This window comes from Eschrichtius robustus, chromosome 19 (assembly GCF_028021215.1).
Source record: "Eschrichtius robustus isolate mEscRob2 chromosome 19, mEscRob2.pri, whole genome shotgun sequence".
In the NCBI taxonomy this organism is placed as follows: Eukaryota; Metazoa; Chordata; class Mammalia; order Artiodactyla; family Eschrichtiidae; genus Eschrichtius; species Eschrichtius robustus.
The window spans coordinates 2,400,924-2,424,927 of NC_090842.1; the positions used below are offsets into that span (position 1 = coordinate 2,400,924).

The 24,004-nt window shown below is 57.5% G+C and overlaps 1 protein-coding gene and 1 non-coding gene across 2 annotated transcripts in view; one reads left to right on the top strand and one right to left on the bottom strand.

Annotated features, from left to right (window-relative positions):
• The window catches only part of JPH3 (junctophilin 3), an 80,547-nt gene extending 59,790 nt beyond the window's left edge, over positions 1-20,757 (bottom strand). Inside the window, exon 1 of the mRNA XM_068528148.1 lies at positions 20,376-20,757. Within this exon, the coding sequence (XP_068384249.1) occupies positions 20,376-20,757 (382 nt within the window). The remainder of the gene's footprint in view (positions 1-20,375) is intronic.
• LOC137753975 (small nucleolar RNA SNORA61) lies at positions 7,597-7,723 on the top strand. Its single transcript, XR_011071657.1, has one exon. It is a non-coding gene; the product is annotated as a small nucleolar RNA SNORA61 (small nucleolar RNA).
• Positions 20,758-24,004: the final 3,247 nt, after the last annotated feature.

Genomic DNA, 24,004 nt, shown 5'->3' on the forward strand with positions numbered 1-24,004 from the left:
GGACATAACTGTGAGGTGGGGCAGCAGGGGGTGTAGGGCAGGGATGGGAGGAAGAATCGAGGGAGCCCCCTCACGGGAGAGGGTGCTTGACCAGAGTGGCCGGAAGTCAGGCAGGTCTGAGCTCGGATCCTGTACAGGTGACCTGACCCGAGCCTCTACTTCCCTATCGGCAAAATGGGGTCAAAGTTACTTCTCTCTCGGAGCCACAGAAGAGGAGCACAGCCTGGGGGCGAAGAGCCAGGAGCTGGGGTCAGACCGACACTGCACTGCCTTCAGAGCTGGCCCGAGTCACCTAACTTTGCTGGGTCTCCGTGTCCCCTTCTGTGAAGAGTGACAGTGACAATATCCACCCCGTGGGGTGCTCGTGGGGAGTAAGAGGGTTCACACTTGCAAAGCACCTCAGGACGGTGCAGGGCACGCGGCAGGCGCGGCGTTAAGTGCATCACATCAGAAGCCGCGACGGTCTAGCCCATGACCGGGCGGAGGACCTGGGGGGCCGCGATGGGCAGGGGTGGCCACGGCTGCTCTGCGCTGCAGCTCTCCGGCAGCGTCGGCCTCACTTGGGACCTCGATGAGATGCAGATTCTCGGGCTCCCCCGGGCCCACTGAAGCAGAAACTCTGGGCGTGGGCGGACCACCAGGGCTGTAACGCCCTCCAGGTGACTCAGATGCCACTCGAGATCAAGAACCCAGGTTGTCCTGTTAGAACCACCCGCAGGACCTTGAAAACTAGTGACTGAGACCCACTCCACCCAGAGACACCGGTTCAGTGGGTCAGAGGCGAGGCCTGAGCAGCGGAGGGTTTTAACAGCTCGCAGGTGATTCTTATTTCAGGACCAACAATCGTTTTTCTTTTTTATGGTATGTCTTTTGAGGACCAACGATCTTGTTGCTGAAAAGCTGCCCGACGGTCAAGCTCCCGGCTTCACCCCAGGCAGCAGCCTCTGTCTCACACTCTCCGGGGAGCCCCCGCCGGCTCTTCCCAGGGGCAGGCGCGCTATACACACACACCAAACACGCCAGGAAGGCGGCCCAGGCCGCAGGCCGAGCACCCAGGTTAAGATGGAGGATTTGGGCCCAGGTGGGTCACTGAGCCCTCCGAGATGTGACATGAGCTATGAGCCGTTATCGCAGGAAAACACTAACACCCACAACCGCACGCAGGGGTTCCACATCACCGGCCCGCCTGGGCCCCAGTGAGACCCCCCCCCAACAGGCCTCAGTTCCTGGAGCGCAGGACCCCCGGGGGGGAGAGGGGGGTGCTGAGGCCCACGTGGGGCTCCCGCTCCAGGGGACAGGCAGAGGAAGCAAGAGGGGTGGGCAGGACACCCGCCAGACCCCGGGTTCAAGTCCAGCTCCACCACTAAGCCGTGAGGCCAGGCAAGTTACTTATCTGCAGCTTCCACGTCTGTAAAATGGGGATAAAATAGCTCCTAACGTGCTGGGCTGCAGCTCCTAACCGACCGGGTACCAGCACCGGGAGCAGCTCCAGCCTGGCATGAACGCCAGGTGCCTGTGAGCTCTTTTATCCCCGAGGAGGCCGCCCAGGTGCGTGTTATAGCTCCACGGAGGCCGCCAAGGTGCCTGAGCCGTCCCCTCGCAGTCCTTCCCCCCGCAGCCCTTCCTCCCGCAGCCCTTCCCCCAGGTGCCTGATACATCCCCCCGCAGCCCTTCCCCCAGGCGCCTGATGCATCCCCATGGAGCCCCCTCCCAGGCGCCTGATGCGTCCTCGGGTCTCTGTATCTCCTCACGGACGTCCTCCCCCCCAAGTCCACCCTCTCTGAGAAGAATGACAGCGTGCCTGGGCACCAGCTGGTCCTGCACCGCCTCTTTTTCCAAAGCCCTGAAACGCAGAGAGCAGGACCGCTGGTCACGCTCTGCTCTGAGAACCTTCTCAGGGCCCCTCCCACCTCCCCCAAGCGCCCGCTTCCCGCGGCGTGGGGACACCCCCCTACTCTAAATGACTGTTTATCTACCAGGTACCTTCCGAGCGCCAGGGGCTGAGGGTACAGAGAGCAAAAAACCTCCTGGACCCGAGATGTAGGGGGACAGAGAGACACTAGGTGAACCCCACCATGAAGGAAACTAGAGCAGGGCTTGGTGGGAAGGGGCAGGAACGTGGGCAGGGCCACCTACAGGGGGCGAAACTGAGCAGGTCCTGGGCCCTGCACAGACGGTGTGCTTGCGAAATTAGGAGTTTCTCCAAACATAGACTTCACCGCGTCCAGGAATAAATCTCCAGGTTTGGGTGAGGGGTAGAGGGCCTGTAAGGACATCTCAACTTCCAGGAGATTCTTTAAAAAGAAGCTGAATGGAAATGTAAAATGGTGCAGACATTCTGGAAAACAGTCCAGCAGTTCCTCAATTAAACCCAGAGGTCCCGCCTGACCCAGCAATTCCACTCCTCGGTTTATACTCAAAAATGAAAAGAATGAAATGAAAACACACGTCCATACACAAACCTGTACACGAATGTTCACAGCAGTATTGTTCACCACAGCCGAAAGGGGGAAACAACCCAAAGGTCCATCAATGGATGATGGATAAACCAAATATGGTCCATCCGTATGCTGGAATATTACTATCTTAATATTCACATGGCACATAGTCAAGCTACAACATGGATGAACCTCGAAAACATTACAAGGAGTGAAAGAAGCCAGACAGTGAAGGATTCCCCATCTACATGAAATGTGCACGATGGACAGATCCGCAAGACAGAAACCAGATTCGTGGTTGCCAGGGGCTGGGGGAGGGGGAGGGGGGATGGATGACAGGGCTTCTTTCTGAGGTGATGAAAATGTTCTAAAATTGACTGGTGAGGCTGCACAGCTCTGTGAATATACTAGAAATCATGGAATTGTATGCTTTAAATGGGTGAATTGTATGGTGTGTGAACTGTACCTCAAACTATTAAAAATAGAGCCTCGGGTTAGTGGAGCCCCTGCAGTCTGAGTGGGCCTGGGGGTGAGGCGGGCCCACCCTTCCTTTGCCCCGGGGAGGGGTCTGGGGGTCTCTGCCCCCTCCTGACAGACATCACAGCTACCCTGACCACCCCAGCGGGGATACCTCCACTTCCTGTGAAGGCCAGAAACAATCCCCACGATTACGGGGCTCCATGGGGACCCCACAGATGAGGACTTCCCAGAAAGACTGCTCTGCAGCCCAGGGGGGACCGCACAGCTGCGGAGTGCTTCCAAGCTGTGCCCTGAACCTCCACAGGACACCCCCAAGTCCACCCAGAGGCCCCGGTGGCCCATGGGGTGGAGAAGGCTCCCGTCAGGACCTCACCCAGGACACGGAGAAGGAGACTCTGATTTCAGACGTGACATTTGCTCCCAAGGGGCGGGGCCGGTGCAGGGGCCCCCCAGCCTGGGGTCTGCAGACTCCCAAGGGTAGGATAGACTTGGGGATTGTGAGGGAAGAAATTACATCCTTATATTCACCAGCCTCCACCTGGGATTGAGGCAGGCAGCAAACCACGGTGGCGTGCGCCAAACCCGTGACCCTGTCACCCATGGAAACAGCACGTCCAGTGAGGGTGGCTGCAGACGCCCTGGGACAGCGTTACACCCAGGCCTGCCGGCCAGAGAGCTGAGAATGAAGCTCACGCCCACCCTGCCGGACGCCAGAGCGGCCAGCCGAGGGGTGGACCGGGCCCAGGACACACCGTGCCAGGGCCCCCACGCTGCCCCTGCGGCCCCCACGGACGCAGCTCCAAGCTGTGCTGGGCCCAGTGGGGGGACAGCTGGCCCTGCACCCCGCTGCCCCAGGGTAAGGAGGGACATCGCGGGCTCTACAGGCGTCTCTGGAGGGAGCGGCTCTGAGAAGGGACCCCGAGCGCAGAGGGAGGAGCAGGAGGGCCGACACGGGGCCCACGGGCCAGCAGACCTTGCCGCCCTCCACCGCCCGGGATGACTCAACGTTCAGGGGGCCTGGGGAGGGGCAGGGCTCTGGCCAAACCGTCTGCCCCAGCCCCACCCTGACTCCTGGTCAGCCCCGGGGCTGCAGCTGGGCTGGGCATCCCCAGGCGGGCTCTGAGAGAGGGCGGGGACCCTGACTAGAGTCTCTGGGTGCCCCCAGCAACCCCCTCACCCGGCTCCTTCAGGTCCCAGCACCCCGTGCCTCAGGGAACCTGGCCAGACCCCGCCCCCGTCGCTCCCGCCCAGGGCCCACGCTCCTTCTAGGCCCTGCACGGTCCCCGGCCACACAGGCAGGAGGGCCTGCGCCCCTGGCAGACAGGCCCCTGAGGTTGGGTTTTCCGGAAACTTCCCTCAGCTATCACCCAGGGTCCTTGAGGCACGGCAGCCAGAACAGTGGCTCTGAGGGCAGAAGGTGGCTGGGAGAGGCGGTCCGATGGTGAGAAGACCTGAGGAGTTCCCATCCCTCCCCCAAAAGGCCCCCGGACACCTGGGCACCGGCCTGGCTCCCAGCCGGCCAGGCTATGCTGTCCTTCCACTGGGCGTAAACAGGACCTCAGACGAGGCTGCTCTGACCACCACGGAGTGACACAGGTCACCCGGCCACCCACACAGTGCCAAACCCTCAAGGAGGCCAAAGCACCCTTCACCATTTCAGCTCCATCCTCGCCCCCCTCCGTAGATGAGTCAGACCCCCATCAGAGGACTGCCCCCCTTTCCGACAGCGCCCACTCCAGCGTGAACCCCCTTCCTCAGACCCTCGCCAAACGGCCCGCCCAAAGCCCACTCCCACAGCAGGCTCTTTCTAACACCCTCTCGCTCCAGGGCTCCCCACTGATCCAAGCAGGTGCTCCTGGGGGGCTGGCCTCTACGCCCCGAGGGAGTTCTGAGCGTTTCCACAGGAACTCCTCCCCGCTGGCCACTGTGGGTGGGCGGGGAGGCTTGGAGGCACGGCTCTGCCTTCCCGAGGGGCACGGGTGCTGAGGGGACTCAGAAGCCCCCAGGCTGGCCCTGCGGCCTGACTGGCTCCGGCTCAGAATCAGCCCTGACAACCCTCCCGCAGCTGGCTGGGCAGGGGGCTTGGGCCTGGGCCCCTCCTGCAGGACGACGCAGGGGGCGTCTCCCAGCAGATGGAGAGCTGTCCCCAGGCTGGGGTCCTGCTCCACGGGCAGCTGAGGCAGACCCGCATTTTCATCTCAGGACTTTGGGCCAAACCGAGAGCAGGTGAAGTGGGATCAAGCCCTGGGCTGCCGGGTGAATGGGCAGCGTTGCCGGGCATCACCTAGAGACCCCCGTGCCCTGGGGACCCAGTTCTACTTAGCGCCCCTCACCGTCCCGAGACGGGGGCACAGGGCTGGACGCTGGGGCAGGGGTTCCTGCCTGGGGCACAGGAACAGCCGGGGTGGCCCTGCTCTGGGTGGGTTCGGGCCGCTCTGGGCTAGAGGACAGCCATCCTCAGGGGCTGCTGCTGGGACTTTGTGGGAAGGTGTGTGGAAGGGGCTGGGCTCTGGGCTTAGAAACAAGGGGCGGAGTGAGAAATAACACATGTGTGCCCCTGACAGCAAGGAAGGGCTCATTCTCCCTCCCCTCCCCCCCATAACCCACCCCCAACTCTGTCTCTTCCTCCCCAGCCCTGCCTCTCCCCGTCCCTGTCTCTGTCTCTCTCCCTCCTCTGTCTCTGTCTCCTCTGTCTCTGTCTCTGTCCCCTGCCCTCCCTCTCTGTCTCTCCACTAACACTCCCGTCCTTTCCTCCTCCTGCTTGGCCTCGAGCTAGCAGGACACTCTGCGCCTGTCAATTCACGGTCACTGTCAACACGGCAGCCTGGATCCAGCCCCGAGAAAACCCTGACTTCTGCTATATTTCTGCCGCATTCTCTCGGGGACCCACGATTAATTTCTTCTACATTGAGCCCTGCACTGTGGACACAGCCGCTGTCCGGGCAGCGTGGCACACCAGGGCCCAGGGAGACTCCGGCCCAGCTGTTGCCTGGGACCTCGGTCCCTGGTGGGTTACCTCCTGGCTCTTGTTTCTCCGGACAATCAGGTTGGTTCTGTGCAGACCCAAAGGGTCAGGCCGTGGCCCCCACGGCCCGGGGGGTCTAGTCCCCAGACATGGCCCCTTGTGCTCTGACCTCAGCCATGCTGGTCCCCCCGTGCTTCCGGGGCGGCCCTGTTCCCTCTGCCTCTGGGTGCTTAAAAATGCTCCTCCTGGAGCGCCTCGGACACCCGCCTCACTCCTGCCATCCTCGGGTCTCTGCGGGAAAGTCGCTCCCCTAGAAGGCTTTCCCAGATGCCCCAGACACCCGCCAGCCCCAAGCTGTTAGCCTGGGCCCAGCTTCCTCCACCCCATCAGTGTTAAACGTAAAGGACTCACTGACACGGTCCCCAGCCTGTGCAAATGCACGCACCGCCCTGGGGCTCTTGGTTCCCTGATCTCCCTGGGGCCAGCTCATTGTCCGGCACAGTCCGTGCTCAATAAATACCTGTGTGGGTCCCAGCTTCCCTGCAGATACCACTGCTGTTCTCTCGCTGCTGGTAAAACAGACCCTAAATGCAGCCCATCAAAGCCACCTCGTTGAGAACTGGACAGGACCACCTGGCCGCTTAGCTGGTGGGCTGAGGTCCTGACGTTTACTGAGCCCCTGCTGTGTGCCTGGCACCGTGCTAGGTACTCTGGGGGCAAGAGAAAGGCACCCACGATTTATTTCAAGGAATCCACCATCCAATGGGGGGGGCAGCATGTCAACGCCCACCCTGGGGATGGCTAGGAGTCAGGCGCTGCAGTTTAAGTCACCGTGGTTATCTACAACACATAGAAAAGCTTCAGAACTCAACAGTAAGAGGACAAATAACACAGTCTTGATGTGGGCAAGGACCTGAACAGACATTTCTCCAAAAGCACACAAATGGCCAAGAAGCGCATGAAAAGATGCTCAATATCATTGGTTATTAGGGAAACGCAAATTGAAACCACAGTGAGATACTACTTCACACCCACCAGGATGGCTATAATCAAAAAGGCAGATAATAACAGGTGTGGAGAGGACGTGGAGAAACTGGAGCCCTCAAACCATGTTGACGGGAATGTAATACGGTGCAGCTGCTCTGGAAAAGAGGCCGGCAGCTCCTCAAAAGGTGAAACACAAGAGTCACAATATGACCCCGCAATTCCACTCGTGGGTATTTACCCAAGAGAATGGAAAACATATTTCCACACAAAACTGTGTCCACAAATGTTCACAGCAGCACTATTCACGAGAGTCAAAAGGTGGAACCACCCCAAACGTCCATCAACGAATGGATGGATAAACAAACTGAGGTCTATCCCTACAGTGGAATGTTATTCAGTCTTAAAAACGAATGAAGTTCTGATACATGGGACGTGGATGAACCTTGAAGACACTGAGTGAAAGAAGCCAGACAGGGAAGACCACATAGTGCAGGATTTCATCTATTTGACATGTCCAGAACAGGCAAATCCAGAGAAAGAGAGCAAATTAGGGGTTGTCAAGGTCGGGGCGGGGGAGGGGCAATGGGGAGTGACTGCTTGATGCATAACGAGGTTTCTCTTGTGGGTGACAACAAAAAAAGTTCTAAAACTAGGTTGTGGTGATAGCTGCACACCCTTGTGAACTTCTAAAAGCAGTGAATTGTACACTTTAAAAGGATGGATTTTACCCTCCGGTTCCCTTTCCCATCAGATCTGAACCCTGGTCTTGGTGGTCATAAAAGGAGGAATAGTAGTACTGAAGCTGTGCTCATGGTGTCTGCTTATATAGCATGTGGGCTAGTTTCAAACAAGGTAAAAAAAATAAAAAAAACAAGAAAAAAAAAAAAAAAAAAGGATGGATTTTGGGGCTTCCCTGGTGGCGCAGTGGTTGAGAATCTGCCTGCCAATGCAGGGGACACGGGTTCGAGCCCCGGTCCGGGAGGATCCCACGTGTCGCGGAGCGGCTGGGCCCGTGAGCCACAATTACTGAGCCCGCGCGTCTGGAGCCTGTGCTCCGCAACAAGAGAGGCCGCGACAGTGAGAGGCCCGCGCACCGCGATGAAGAGCGGCCCCCGCTCGCCGCAACTGGAGAAAGCCCTCGCACAGAAACGAAGACCCAACACAGCCATAAGTAAATAAATTAAAATTTAAAAAAAAAAAAAAAAAGGATGGATTTTATGTAAATTATGTCTCAGTAAAACAATACCATTTGTCTTCTCTCAGGGTGCAGGCTTGATAACACCTCTAGGATGTAATAAGGATAGGTGGGGCAAACAGGAAGCGTGGAACTGGGACTATCATCCACCACTGGCGTCTGTAAATGGTTTACAACAGTAATACTAGCTTATTGATGGGGCATCTGTGCATACCAGGCGCCGGCTCAGAAATCTTTGCCTGGGCTCGCATACAACATTCAAGATGCCCCACGCAGGCTCGTAACCAAGGATCTGGGGTCTGAACTCAGCCCTGTGCTGTGTGATTCTGTGGCTTCCAGAACCCAAATCTCCCACATGACTTTGGCAAGTCGCTCTAGCCCCTGGCCTTGGTTTCCTCGTCTGTCAAATGGGCACAGTAACTGCGTGGGCCTGGCCCCACGGAGTGTGGGGCAATCAGATGTCCTAACGGACGAAAATGCTGGCCACGTGGCCGGGACAAGTGAGGGCTGGGTCCCCATCCCATCTCTGCTCCTGCTGTCCCACCCCCACCCCCTGGGCCTGTCTCCACCCTCCTCCCCTCCCTGCCCTCCTCCTCCTCAGCCGATTCTGAGTCCTGGGGCCCCTCCAGGGACAACCTCTCTCCTGCCTTTTGCTACCGCCTCCCAGAGTACGGTGCCCCATTGAGATCCAGACTCACAACCTCCACCGCAGCCTCGCCATCCTCACCTGGCTCCACACCCACCCCTCCCCCAGGGGCCCCTCTGTCCCCGGTGCCTGGGTGCTGGCCGTCCCGGACTCTGCCCGCCTGCTCTAGCTCACCTCTGAACTCTCAGGGTTCTGGTTCTCCCCAGCCCACTGTCCCCACCTGGACCCAGGCCATCATCCCTTCCCCCCTGGACACCTGCACCGCCTCCCAGGGGCTCCCAGCTTCCTCTCTGGCCCCCCTTTCCTTCCCCACCCGGCAGCCAGAGTGATTATCCAAACACAACCGTACAACTGCCACACGGCCCAGCAAACGTACTCCTGGGCATTTATCCCAGAGAAATGCAGACTCAGGTTCACACAAAGCCTCTACGTCAAAGTTAGCAGCGGCGGGTATGCACAGCAGCCCCACGCGGGAACTACCCCAGACGGCCCTGGACGGTGACGGGGCAGCGCCCCATCCACTCTGGAACACAGCTAGCAGTGAAAGGGACCAACTGTCGACGGGAACAATGGCCTGGACGGTCTCCAGAGAACCACGGCGAGTGACAAAGGCTGCTCCCAGAAGGCCACATTTGTAGAACACTCTTGAAATGAGAAATGGAGAGCACATCAGTGGTTGCCGGAGGCTGAGGAGACACAGGGGTGAGGGGGGAGTGGGTGTGGCCATGGAAGGAGGACCGGGGGTCCCTGTGGTGATGGGATATTCTGTATCGGACTGTATCAACGTTGGCATTCGGGCTATAACACTGTACCAGAGTTTTGCAAGATGTCACCCTTGGGGCGGACACGGTGGAGGGCTCGGGGATGTCCCTGTATTATTCTTACAACTGGACGTGAATCTACAATTATCTGGAAACAAAACGTTTAGTTACAAAAGGACAAACATCAGATCGCATTGCTGTCCTGCTTAAACCTTTCAGAGCCCTTCCCTGGCCTCTGGACAAAATCCAACGTCCTTCCCGTGGCCCGGAAGCTGTGCTCAGACCCCTCACCCTCTGCCCTCACTCGGCTGCAGCCCATGCCTCTGCCTCTGGGCCTTTGCACGTGTTGTTCTCCCCACGTGCTCGTTCTCCCGCTCTCCACACGACTGCCCCTTCTCATCCTCAGCTCTCTGCTGGTGTGTCATTCATTCATCGTCCAACCATGGTCCCCCGAGCCTCCCCCTGCTGCAGGCGCTGCGGCCGTACCGGGGGCCACAGTCAGGAACCTGACAGACCGGCCTCTGCCCTCTGGAGCGTGGAGGCCACGGGAGCCAGCGCACAGGCGTGTGTGCACACGGAGGGCCCAGAGGGGCCAGCAGAGGGGCTCCACGCCTGGCAAAGCCACAGACCCCACACCATCCTCACCAAAGTGGACTTCAACCACTGCAGCTACGTCTCTGAACTCAGCAGTAAGCAGCCCAATGGCCAGGGGTGGGGCCGTGAAAAGGCTATGCACACAGGTTGGATGCACGGCCCACAGCCCCTTGGCTTTGCTCCTACAACCAGCCTCCGACAAAGCCTGCCCGGGTTTGTGACACCGGCCTGCCAGGTAAGATCCCGCCTGGTACTCCTGGGAGGGGTCCCCTGGCCTCCCTTGGTTCCTGAAACCCTCCCCCACTGAAAACCCTCCCAGCCTCCCCAGGGTGTGGCTGCCGCCCACCCCCCCTGGAGATGCCTCCCCTCCTCCCATCTGCCGTCCTCAGCCCTGATGCAGAGGCTGGCTCGCGGGGGCGGGGGGGGGGGGGGGGAGGGACAGGTGCTTCTCAAGGCGTGGTCCCCGGGACCGCCTGCGTCAGGTGGCCCCACGGCAGGCCCCTGGGCTCTCCCCTGGGAGCCTGTCCAGGTGGCCGGGGTTAGGCGATCAGCCCAGAGACTGCAAGGGCAGCCCTGTTTCAGCATTTCCCGTCTCCACTGCGTGCCTGAGCCTCAGCTCCCCACCTGTAAATCGGGGGAGTCACGCTTCTCTCACAGGGAGACCACACGAAAGAAGGCTGCGCAGCTCCCAGCTCAAGGCCAGACACTCGCCAGGCCTGAGAGTGAGTGACAGCCGTGAGCCCGGGGGAGCAGGACGGGAGGAAGGGCAGAGCGTCAGATGGTGGCGGCAAGGGCGGACCCAGGAGTCCTCCAGGAGAAGCTACGGAGCGCCCTCACAGGAGAGGAGGGACGGGGAGAGGCCCGCTGCCCGCTCCGGGCCTTGGCCTTGCACTCAAGCCTATGGGACGCCGCAGGCCCTCCTCCCACTTCCCGCTGGCTGTGGGATCTCGGCACGTCTGGACAGCCGTGGAGGATGGAAGGGCTCTTATCCGGGGTCCATGGAGAAGTCTCAGGGAGTCTTCGACCCCCAGAGGTGCCCACAAAACATCGCATGAGTACAGGGACTTGCCTGCCTCCTGGGAGAGGACCACAGCTACCAAATGCTCTCAGAGGGGTCTGGGAGACCCCACAAGTTTATGCATGGCTGGGCAAAGGCCCAGCAAAGGCTCAGGTCCAGAAGACTGTGTCATCCTTCCCTTTCTCTGCTTCACTGTTAGACCTTGGGCTCCTCTGGGCCTCAGCTTCCTCAACAGTAAGGTATGGGGTGGGGTCGGGGGTGGGCGCTGAAATGATCGCTCCATTGGGAAATGCCATCGCTAGGTGCCAAGGGCGGCTCTGGGCCAGCCGAGGCCCACTGCCCCCGGCCATGCGACCTCGCCAAGCCACGGAACCCTGCACGCTTTACTTTCTCATCATCCCTTAAATGGCAGCACGTGCTTTACCCCAAAGCACTGATTTAAGGACTAAAAGAAGTAACATCTATGGTAAGTGCACAGCCCAGTAGTTGGGACAAAGTGGATGTGAAAAACAGTGATTATCCTTCTTCCAAAGGAATCTCCTCGCTTTAGGATTCTAGTTAACATGTATGCACCTCGGAGCACGTTCAAACCGAAGCCTGTAGGGCATTGTAGTGGGTTGAAGAGTGTCCCCCAAAAGATACGTCCATGTCCTAAACCCTGGTACCTGGGAATGTGCCCTTGTTTAGAAAAAGGGTCTCTGCAGATTCAATGAACTTAAAGTTCATGAGATGAGATCACGCTGGATTTTGGCTGGGCCCGAAATCCAATGAGAGGCATCCTTACAAGAAACAAAGGGGAGGGACTTCCCTGGTGGCGCAGTAGATAAGACCCCGTGCTCCCAATGCAGGGGGCCCGGGTTCGATCCCTGGTCAGGGAACTAGATCCCACATGCATGCCACAACTGGGAGTTCGCATGCCACAACCAGGGAGCTGGCGAGCTGCAACTAAGGAGCCCTGGAGCTGCAATTAAGGAGCCCGCCTGCCACAACTAAGACCTAGTGCAACCAAATAAATAAATATTAAAAAAAAAAAAAAAAAAGAAACAAAGGGGAGACACAGACACAGAGGAGGAAGCCACTGCTGACAGAGCGGAAACGTAACAGCACTTACATGTGGTGCTTGGGAACGCTACAGTCTCTTTCATTTTCATGAGCCACTTGGCCCAGAGTTTTAGAAAACTCTGTCCCGAGCAGCGACTCTCAGCCCTGCCTACTTTTATCACATCCCCAAGCCAGATGCCACCGTCCGAGATCCTGGCTGGAGCAGCGCTGCATGGAACCCAGACGGGTCCCTCCCTGAAGCCGTCCCAGTGATTCCGACACGTGGCCGAGGCTGCTCTGGACAAGAGGCCGTCAACCCGAGACACATGTCAGAATCACCTGGACACTTTGAAAAAGAATCTCAACACTCAGGCCACACCCAGACCACCTCGTCAGCGTCTCTGGGTGGGGCCCAGGCACTAGCATTTTCCAAAGCACCCAAGATGACTCCGTGAGCAGCCAAGATCGGGACAAGTGCGCTAAAACGGAGCTGCCCGCCTGAGAACCACCCCGGCGTCTTGCAAGCATGCGGATTCTAACCCTGCAGGTCTGCGGGGTGCCTGAGCTTCTGCATTTCTAACAGTCTCCAGGGACACCATCCCTGGCGGTCCCACTGTGCAGCCAGGGTTCAGAGGCACTGCCCAGCACTGCGGTTCTAAAGGTGGGGTCCTCGGGCCAGCAGCATCCGCATCAACTGAAACTTGTAAGAAATGTAAAGTCTTGGGCGACACCTCAGACCCAGAAATTCAGCGGGGGGCCAGCAATCTGTTTTAGCACACCTCCCAGGCGACTCTCACACACACTCACGTGTGGGACGCACCGGCCTGAGTAACAGACAGTGGCAGGACAGCACCAGCAGCGGAGACTGACCCTCGATTCGTTCAGAGGTCTCCAAAAGCACCAGGGAGCCCTCCCTGCATCCCAATCAACACCTCTGACATTGCCGGGAAGGTGGGAGATGGAAATGGAAAAAATTATTATGACTCCATCGCAGAGATGAGAAAGCCGAGGCCGAGAACAAGCCTCCTGCAAAGTCAGCAACTTCAGTCGTGGGGTAATGGCCACACTGCCCACCGTCATTCAGACACAGCTCAGGGGCCCCTCCTGGGACATCTCTGCTGCTCACTCAAGGAAACACACGTCTCTCCCTCCTCTTCTCAGAACTCTCACCTGTGGTACTTCCATTGGGGATGCCCAAAGTCTGGCATAAGAAACCCCTAATTATCTTACATAGTTTAGTTTTGCATACAGGCTACATATTCTTCTTGGTAAAAGTCATGTCCTCCTGTTTCTTGTGTTTTATTTTTCATTTGCTTATTTTTTTCCAACAGCCTACATTACTGCAAACTATGTACTGTATACGTAGTGCTATAGACTGCAGTTTTGTGTCCCCCCCTCCCCACCAAACCATACGTTGAAATCCTAAACCCCAAAGTGATGGAGTTAGGAGGTACAGGCTTTGGGAGGTGATTAGGTCATGAGGGTGGAGCCCTCATGATGGGATTAGTGCCTTTATGAAAGAGACCCCACAGCCTCCTTTGTCCCTCCCCTCACATAAGGACACAGAGAAGGTGGCAGTCTGCAACCCAGAAGGTCCTCACCAAACACCAAATCTGCCAGTGCCTTGATCTGGGACTTCTCAGCCTCCAGAACTGTGAGAAATGAATGTTGTTGTTTAAAACCCCCCAACCCCTGCCCCGTCCATGGTATTCCGTTACAGCAGCCCAAATGAACTAAGACACAGAGTCAGGCTCAGCAAAGACTGCCAGGTGGATTCATCAAAAGTGGACCTGAGCTTTTCAGTCTTTATGCCTTGAACATAGTAGGAACTAGTAAATGCTTCTCAATGAATGAATGAATCAAGCTGAGGAAAAGGGATCATTAGAAAGTGTGCAGATGAAAGGGTACTTATTTTTCTGCTCGTCTTTCCTAGCACTTTACAACGAAAGCTGCTCATTAGACAGTGCTCCAAAAATGTCTTCTGGCCATGAATGCCTCGCAGCATTAGGACATTATCTCTATTATGCACTATATTCAACACCATCCACCATACTCATGTAACACACTGGCAGTCTCTATGAGCAACGACAGAGCTGATAACAAAACAAAACCGACCAGGGAATTATAATAGCAATGCTTTAAAGAGCTTTAAAATTCCCCTTTAACTGTCTACATCCGGTTCTAAGTTCTTGCAACAACATGGATGTGTGAAATGACGACAGTGGATGAAATCACCAAACACGACTGCATTTGCACAGTTGATTCGTTCCACAAGTGTTTATTGAGTGACCACTGTTTGCTGGCACTATTTTAGTGACTGGACACTCAACAGCGACCGGCACAGACACACAGCCCCTTCTGCATGACTCTTACACTCCTCACCAGTGCTGTCCAAGAGGACTTTGTGTGATGATAGAAACATTCTGTCTCCACACTGTCCCGTGTGGTGGTCACGAGTCACAGGTGGCACTTGAGCACTTGCAATGTGGCTTAGCGTGACGGAAGCACCGAGTCTCTAAATTTCATTTCATTGTAATTATTTTAAATTCAAATTCAAATAGCCGCATACAGATTGGGCAGGGTTGGTGTAGATGACTAATCCGATGATGCCCATTTAAAGAGAACGGAAGCAAAACAGTCTTTCATTGACTGCTACAGACAAAATCGTTCCTTTGCTGCCTATGGTGTGCACTTTTTTTTTTTTTGGCCACACTGAGTGGCATGTGGGATCTTAGTTCTCTGACCAGGGGTCGAACCCATGCCCCCTGCAGTGGAAGCATGAAGTCTTAACCACTGGACCACCAGGGACGTCCCTGGTGTGCACTTATAACCCCTGTACACCCACAGGAACTGAGCATACACAACCCAAGGCAGAAATAAACCTCAGGTTTTATTTCCATGAGTCCTACTAAAGGACCCCACCCCAAAGCTGCCTTTGTTAGCTGGGAAATGCTCTCTTGGTTCACCAGGAGACATCTAGAAGGCACTCAACTTTTTCAGAAAAGACTGATAGGATTGGGGTGAAAAACAAACACCCCCAATAGTGGTGTTTCATGGAGCATGGAACCCACACACTGACAGAGCGGGAGCAGGAAAACTTCTGGTGGCCGAGTGTGGAGGGGTCGGGGCCAGGTGGGCACTGGCCGGTAGACGCGGTCTGGCTGGAAGAGATGCCCGGAAGGAATTAGAGCAAGGCGGGCTCCCTGGCAGCCCAGGCAGTTTGCTGGGGGCGCTCTCCAAGGTGCTGAAGGGGCAGCTCCTCTCCTGAATGATGGGAGAGCCAGTCCCTTCCTCCAGCCCACAGAGCCTGTCTGGCGAGGCCAGGACCCCTTGCAGTGCCACCTTCATCGACCACGTGACCTTCCACAAGCCAGGAAACTACACACTGGGGAGTGGCTAATCCAAGAAGGGATGGACCACTGCAGAAATTTCAAACAAACACCATCCTCTCTTCCAGGGCTCACAAATCTAATACCTTGCTGACATTTAAGGACCTAAGGAATGTTTTATACAGAATTATCAGCTCACGGTTGATAGCTAGCTGTCTTTAGAGCTGTGGAGGCCTGGCAGAAGATGAGGAAGAAAAAGTCTTGAAGCAAAAGGGCAGACATTCCTGGCCCTCCCCTACTGCCACCATCACCGTTTTCCCCCAGGGGCTTCCTCTCTCCATGGCATCCTCAGGAAAGAAGGGCCCACGGCCCCCTCTCCTCGGCTTTGCTGGGCGCACCATCAGCGTCAGCTAGGGCTACTCACTAGCCAGGCGGCGCGTGGCTATTTTCGGAGGGTGCTGATCCTCACTTCCTCACCAGCCCAGTTAGGGTTCCTAATATAAAGCTCGTTAGATCGCTCCAGGGCTGCGCTGGATGGGGGGAGTTCTCAGCTACACTCCTTTCTCAGCTATTATTGGCAACAAAGAACTAGTTATTTGCTTTCCCCTCTCCTTTCACCTCATGGAGACTTTTCCCTCCCCAGAGGGGCTGAAAGGCTCTCTGAGGAGATGCTTTTATCTCCAATTGCCTTTTGTTTCTGAAATGAGTTCCTACTGGCGTAATACCCGTGTCCATGGACCTGCTTCCTCCTAAATTGAGCATTTGGATTAAAAAAAAAACAAAACAGTTTACTTTTCACATATTCCTGGCCAAGCACCAAAAAACAGGACCAATGGTCATTGACTTTGTTTGGATGAGGGTTTTTCCCCCTTAAAGGGGGCATTAACTGCCTAAACGTGTATTTAAAGTGGAAACAAAGCCGCAACCCATCTGTATCTGAGCCCTGCTCTGCGGCTGGCACCCTCCCTTTACCGGGAGAGCTGCTTCTCAGGAGCAGGAGTTGGTAGAGATCTGGAGTACCTGGCAATGGAACACAGGCGGAGGGTGCACATGGCTGTGTTTTGGAAGACAGGGTGGAAACCATCTCTGGGTGACAGGTGTACTGTGTGTGCGCGCAGGCACCGGGGAATCTGAATTTTGACTGTGGGCGTGTGTGATTCGTGTGGGCTGAGGGATCTGGGCCGGTGAACGGAATCTGTAACTGAGGGGGAGCGGCCGGGTGTGTGCAATGACTCATATCTTTCGGGCTGTGGGAGGGTTTTATTTGTGGGGGGGTAACTTTTGGTCCGAGGGATCCTGTGTGCATGGCACCCAGCAGGAAATATTTACCTGTACAGCAAAGCAGGGGTCCAGCGAGCGGAGAAGAGGGCCTGGGTGTGGTGTCTGCCCATGTGCATCTGCCTACAACTCCTCTGCTGCACCCAGAGGAGAAGAACGGGTTTGGAGGAAGAGGAAGGAACAAGGAGGTAGTTTTGCATGAGGGAGTTTAGAGAGAGGTGTTCCACACAGAAGCACGGGATCTGGAATCGCTGCCCCGAGCGTGAATCCTGGTGCCGCCCAGCGTTCATCAGCCAACTCCTCTGGCTCCTCTGAGCCTCAGCTTCCCAATGTGGGAAATGGGAGGATGGAGAAAACCAAGCCCGGAGAGGTACAGGAATTGAGTGCTGTAATTATACATACACTAGCCACATGCTCGGCACACAGTAAGTGCTGAACATTGCCATTTATTATCATTTTCATTAGCATCATTATCATGTCTGGCTATTGGTTCTAATAATGATCATTGTAAGTGACATTCATCACATATGAACTGTAATAATAAAACAGTGTTAAATAATAACGAATGCTTACTCTATTCCTGGCATTGACGTGTACACCGCCTCAATTAATCTCCACCTACTTTACAGTTATTATCAGCCCTTTGTACAGCTTCAGAAACAGAAGCTCAGAGAAGTTAAGTAACTTGCCCAAGGTCACAGAGCAGAGCAAAGGCACACCTGGGATTCAAGCCCAATGGATGTCAACTCCACAGCATGTGCTCTTGCCACCCTAGGCCCCCCAGGCCTCACCGTCCATGTGGGGTCACTCGACAGACAGTGAAGGCCGCTCAGCTCACTTTAGTGAGCCAATGACTGCCTTGCGCCCAGGGGAGGATGAACCTGGAGGAGGAGGAGGAGTTGGCAGAAGTGTCCCCAGCTGAAATGGATTCCACACCAATTCCAGCTAAATGTAGACTACATTTGCCGTTGGTGCATTATTCATGAAAATCACCACTTTCCCAAGTCAGCACCGGGAGCTGGGCTGAAGTTCGGGAGCTTTGCTGACGCCTGCCCAATATTCCCATTCCCTGTGCAAAGGAAAAGGAGGATTGGAGTCAGGACCACGAACTCATGAAGGCTCTACTTGCCCTCTCCGAAACGTGGCCCACCCCCGCCCATCAGCTGACTTGGGAGCAGGCGTGGAGACCCACTGCTCTGTTCTGGCGGATTGCGACACCCCACGTTGGCCCTGCTCACCCCACGCACTGCTTGAGGGCAAATATTCTCAACAGTCACCTTCCTAATGAGGAGCGGGGACCACGTTCCAGAAAAGTGGCCCCAGATGTCTGGGCCTGATTATTCCAGGGCAGAAAGGTCAATTCGACTTTCCATCATGCCCTGTTGCCAACCAAAAGGCAGCAGTCGGCCTGGCGCCCTGCATCTGTGTGCCTGCCTCGGCTGGCATACAGGTGGTGTGATGTGAGGAAAGAGGGCCCCACCCTGGACAGATCAGGGGTTCAAACCCTCGACTCTGCCACCAAAGGCTGGGGGCTCTATCCTGTCTCGTGGGCTCCGGGGCCTCCCTGGCTCTGTCTGTGATGGATATGACCCTTGCCCCTCCAACGTGTGAGACCCAAGCAAGACGGTGCAGAGGGAAGTGCTTTAGGGAGTGGACACGGTGTAGCCGGTTGAATGGCGCGTAGAGACCCAAGGATGTCCGCCCAACAACAGCAGCACTCCTCACGACGACGCATCTGCTCCCACGCTCGTGCCCAGCCACAGAATCAGACCCTCTCCTCCCAGTCATCACAGCGAAATTACCACCCTTCCCTCTGAAATGGAAGTTCCGTGAGGGCACAGCTTTCTGTCTGCTGTTTTCCCAGAGCCCCGAGCACCTGCTCAGAGTAGGCACTCAGTAGATGTCTGTGGAACGGAGCATAGAATTCTGTGGGCCACTGAAGATTTCTGGGGAAGGTGGGCCGACTGGGGCGCTGGACCTCACTCTCAGACACTCTGCTGAGCTCCAGAGGGACCGGGGCTCTTCTCCTCCCAGGCTCCAGTCTCTAGGTGCAGGCACAGCCGGGAGCACCTCTGGAGGGACGGATCTGCCTAGCGGCCAGACCAGAGCCCCTGGGTGATGACGGTCCCCGGGCTCCCAAAGAGCCCAGCTGGGAGCGCCAAGCTGCTCAGCCGCCCACCTCAGCCACCCACATCTGCGCCTGGGCCTTGCCGTGCCTGCGCGTGCACGCGTGCGTGCGCGCGCACACACACACACACACACACACCCGCGGCCTAGAACCCAGGGAGGGCCGTCTGCTCAGCCTGCCCCAGAGCCCCAGGGTCAGGGAAGCTCTCCAACCCACTCCAGGAAAACAACAGCACAGAAGAGGCCGCCTGGGACGGGGCGCCACGGCTTCGACAAGCAAGAGCGTTATATAAGTAACTGCCCCCCACGCCTCCTCCCCTTGGGGGAATAACGAACCCTGCCTCTCGGTTGTATAAGCCAAAATAATAATTACTCTCCAGCCCTCCGTCACTTGTGGATGTGGCCGGGGAGCAGGTGTGTAGCACTCGGAGGCAGCGAGCAGGAGGCCACACGTACGCTCGTGATTTCTGTGCCGAAGCACCCAAGTCCCCGCTGTGCCCCACTCCTTTCCCAGGCATGCATGCCTGAAAAATTACTGGGGAGGCATGGAACCACTTCTGAGGATGAGCTCCTAGGTGCGGGAGGGAGCCTCCGGAGAGCAGGCTTGTTTGGGGTCTGGCTTCCAGAAACAGTAAGTGCTCCACGCCTCTCAGACGCCCTGAGGAGTGGACACCGGACTGTCTGGGACGGGGGGAGGGGGGGACAGCCGCAAAGCTGGCCAGGGCTCCCTGCACAGAAACCATCTTACAGCCGCGGCGGCGGGTGGGCAGCACTCTGGCTTCCAGCCGGGAATGTGGTGGCATCTTAGAATGAAGGCACAGAGCACCCCTAAACTAATGGTGAAAATGATTCAGCCACTGACAGCCGAGCTTCCTGGGCTCGCGCTAAACAGATGGGCCTCCCTCCCTCCCTCCCCCCAGCAGCCTGCTCCGGCAGTGCTAGCCCGCGTCCAACCACCTAGAAGTTTATTGCCTTGTTGTGATGGTTTGGGTTCGCAGCCCCCGCCTCTAGCTCTCCCAGCCGCTCTCTTTCCATTGGCTTGGGTTGATCAGGACTAAGGGAGGCCCGTCGGCACCGCAGGAAAACAAGCAGCAGAGCTGGGGCCTGACTCCCAGAGGCCGACACCCAGGGAGCTTTGCCAACAAGGGGAGGGGGCCCTCTCCCAGCCCCCCTGCGCCCTTGCCGGGTACCGGAGGAGGCCGCGGGCCCAGTCTGGCCTTTTTCCGGCCTGCTCCTGGACGATGCACTGACACTCGGCTCAGCTCCGCGGCTCCCGGGCCTGGCACTGCTCCTGGAAAGCCCCCAACACCCTTTAGCTAGCACAGGGGCACCGTCCCCCGCCAGGCAGTGGGGCAACCTGTAGCCAAGGCCGCTGTGGCCTCCAGGGAGCCCCAGGAAATGCCCCAGGTGCCCACGGCCCTCTGGAGGGAAAAGCTGGACTTCCCCAGAGATAAACAGAAGAGGCAAGAGAAGAAGGTCCCTCCTCCGCCAGCCCCCGCGCGCCCGGCGCACCTACCTCCATCGGAGTAGGTCTCGGTGCCGTAGCCGTCCTGCAGCCCGTTGCTCCAGGTCCCTTCGTACTTGGCCCCGTTGCCCGTGCACTCCCGCACCCCGTAGCGCCCCTTAAATCCGTGCGTCCACTCGCCCTTGTACACCCATTTCCCCTTGCTCTCCAGGCCGATGCCGTGGCGCTTGCCCTGCGCCCAAGTGCCCTGGTACGTGTTGCCGCTGGGCCAGGTGTAGACGCCCAGTACCTCGAAGCCGTGGCTCCACGAGCCGGTGTATTCGCCTTGGCCCTTGGGGCCGGTGCAGACGCCATGGCCGTGCGCCTTGCCGTCCTCCCAGCCTCCACAGTAGGACCCTCCATCGTCAAAATTAAACCTACCCCCACTGGACATGCATGTAACTCGGTTTGCAAATCCCGCAAACGGTGAAAAAAAAAAAAAAAAAAGGCGATCAACAAACCGGAGTCTTGGTTGGCTGGCTGGCTGGTTTTGTTTTGGTTTTTTTTTTTTTTTTTTTTTTTTTTTTTTAAGGAAGAATGGAGAAAGCAAAAAACACAGCGAGCAGGCGGCGGGCGGCCGCGGCGCCGGCTTCGGTGGAATTTAAGTCAACTGGGGGCGATTATTCATTTTCGAGCTGCGCCGCGGAGCCTGACCAGCGTCTCGCGCTCCCGCTGGAGACAGGACCGGAGGGGAGGAGGGCGGGGGAGGGGACGGGAGGGGAGGGGAGGGGGAGGGGGAGGGAGGGGGCAGGAGCAGGAGCGTCTGGTGCAAACGGCTCCACCTCAGCTGCAAGTGCCCCTCGGAGGCGAGCCCGCCGGGCTGGCCGCGCAGGCCGGGCGGGGACAGCGGCGCTCAGGCCTGGGGCGCAGTCCCCCACCTGCGGCTGCCGCGCTGCGAGCGCCCGAGGGCGGCGGCGGGGCCCGCGGGCGGCGGCGGCACGGGCGGCGGCGCGGGCGGCTGCACCATATTGGGGGCCGCGGGCCGGGCCGGGCGGCGGCGGCAGCAGCAATGCGGCTGGTCGGGCGGCGGCGGCGGCGGCGGCGGCGGCGGCGGCGGCGGCGGCGGCGGGCGGCAGGCGGCGGGCGGCAGCGGCGGCGTGCGCTCCGGGGCTGGCTCGCGCGCTCGGACCGGCGCGGCGCGCGCCCGCAGCCCGCGCCCCGCCCGCGCGCGCGCCCCCGCACCCCGCCGCCCGCGCGCCCCCGCCCGGCCCCCCGCCCCCGGCGCGCCGGCTGCCTGGAGAGGGGAGCTGGTCCGCCTAGTCCAGGGCGTGTGGCGCAGGCGGAGGCCCCGGGCGCCCCGCCCGCCCGCCGTCCCCTCTTGCTCCGGCCGGCCTGGAAATAGGGGTCCAGCCGGGGCGCCCCAGCCCCCCTTTCCCGGGACTTGGATTTAAAGGGACAGGAACTGCGTAACGGGAAGGCGCCCAGCACCCAGGGCGCTCTCTGCCCCCTCCCGGGAGCCGCGAGGTGAAGCCCTGCACAGCAGGCCCAGGGCGGGCCGGGGGCGCCCCGCATGTTTCGGCTCCCCGACCCCGAGCCTCGCCCCTCGCTCCCGGTTCCCGCCTGCGACGCCTGGCCCTGACTTGACTGAAGAGGCTTTTGGCGGACCACAGGTGGTTTTCTCTACGACAAATAATCCGTCCTTTTTCCTTACAGGCAGTTCGGGTCCACATTTGGGGGAAGGGTGATGCTCGCCTTAGAAAACTGGTATTTGGAGATCAGCCCCGCCCCATAAATTAAGAGAAAGTCTGGCTACACGCACATACCTTGGAGTAAAGACACCCAAATTCCGTCCCTCCCCCGCGCCCTGGCCAACAGGTAGTCCCCCATCCCGGGAGCGGTCGCGCTTTGGGGGAGCAAAGTGGCATCGCCACTCGGGCGTTATTAGGTCTCTGTCCACACATACTCCCACCTCCCACCCCCAAGAGATGGTGTCTGATTCCTGGATCCGAGTATCCTGGGACCAATTTGAAATGCATTTCCTGGACCATAAATCTGTAGGCAGGAGCCCGAGTTCCCAGCTCTCCCAGAACGTGTTGGGCAAATGGCAGCACCCCAGTGCTGCGGGGGTAGACTGCACAGGGTCGGGGCTCGTTGGAGTACAGCGGGTGACTCGGGCCGAGCAGAGTCAGGAATTGCAAGACAGGCCTTGGAGCTGAGATTTAGGACGCCAAAAGAGCTACACTTTGAAGTCTCCACTAGCCAGGGGCCCTGCTCACACCGCCTGCCAGCACTGTTCCCACCTTTGGCCAAACCCGCTCTCACTGGAAAACTAGCCTCTCCTCCTTCTCCCAGAGTTCACGCTCAACTTCTTCTCTTGACTTGAGCACCAAAGCCCCCTCCCTAAAGGACCACCAGCCTGCAGGGCAGTCCTCTCTTTACCACCCCCCTGCAGAGGGACAATTAGGGAGTTTTCAGTTTTGCTTTGTGACTTGCAGTTACAGTGATGCAATGCACCTTCTAGGTGGCGCCTCCCTGTGCTCTCTGGAAGGTTTTTCTAAACTCCTAGGGGTGGAATTCTTGGGTTGAGCACATCTTGTACTTAATGGAAGTTGCCAAATGGCTCTCCGGAACACCTGGAGCAATTTCCTTCTCACCCTGCAGTGCACTGCACTTCTGGTTCTCCACTTCCCTGGCTAAAACTCGGTGTTATCAGACTTAGGTCTGCATTTATTTTATTTTGTCTCTCTAAATGGATATAAAATAGTATCTCATGGCTGTTCGGTGTAAATGAAAATTAGGTATCATGAATGTGTAAGGGAAAGGGCTGCAGACTTTCCTCAAGATTCAGATTCAAATCCTGCCTCCATGGCCCAGCAGCTGTGCGGCTTTGGGCAATTCCCATCAGTTTGCTGTGAGAACTCAGCTCAGCTGGGTGCCCAGTGCCTGGTAGGCGCTCAAGAAATGGGAAGTGGTGTTATTAGAAGCCCAGCCGCCGGCAAAGGTCACAGCTTTCTACATGGGATGCCCAGCCTTCAGCCTGCTCCCCTCAACACTGCTGATGTAAAATTGCTGTTTCTCTTGGACAGTCTGCACTTTCTTTCATTTTATTTCCAAGCTCTCTTTTGCTGATTCAGCAGCCCTTCCTCACACAAGCAGTGGATTGCAACTGAGATCTCGTTGGGAAATGGTGATTGGTTCCTAGCAATTACTGGTCAGCACCTTCCACCTCTGGCTAATGCATACCCTTCCCCCAGGCAATTCCAATACACGCCCCCCCCCCCATGACCCTCCCTCCTCTCAGATTAGCTCCAACAGTGACAGACTCTCTTCCCTGAAATGCAGATATTAGAGGCATTCATTTTGTGCAATTTGGAAATCATTCTCCCATAAAGTAGGGCTGGCGGTATTGATTTCATTTTGGAGGAAACTGTCCAAGGCTATAAACATAGTACCACCCAGCAATCTCAAAACACAAACCAGGGAGAAAGAACAAAAAGCCAGACCACCATGAGGAATTTCATGGTACTGTGCACCAGGCTCTGGGGTGAACAGCTCACGTTAGTGACTCCACGGGCAACTCCTCAGGTGACCTGGGCTTCCACAAAGACCAGGTTAAAGCCCGCTCTGGGAAGTGCCCGGCCAAAGGGAAGATATTGATTGAGCAGGATTCCAGCCCAAGCTGTCTGCTTTGCCAGCCTCCA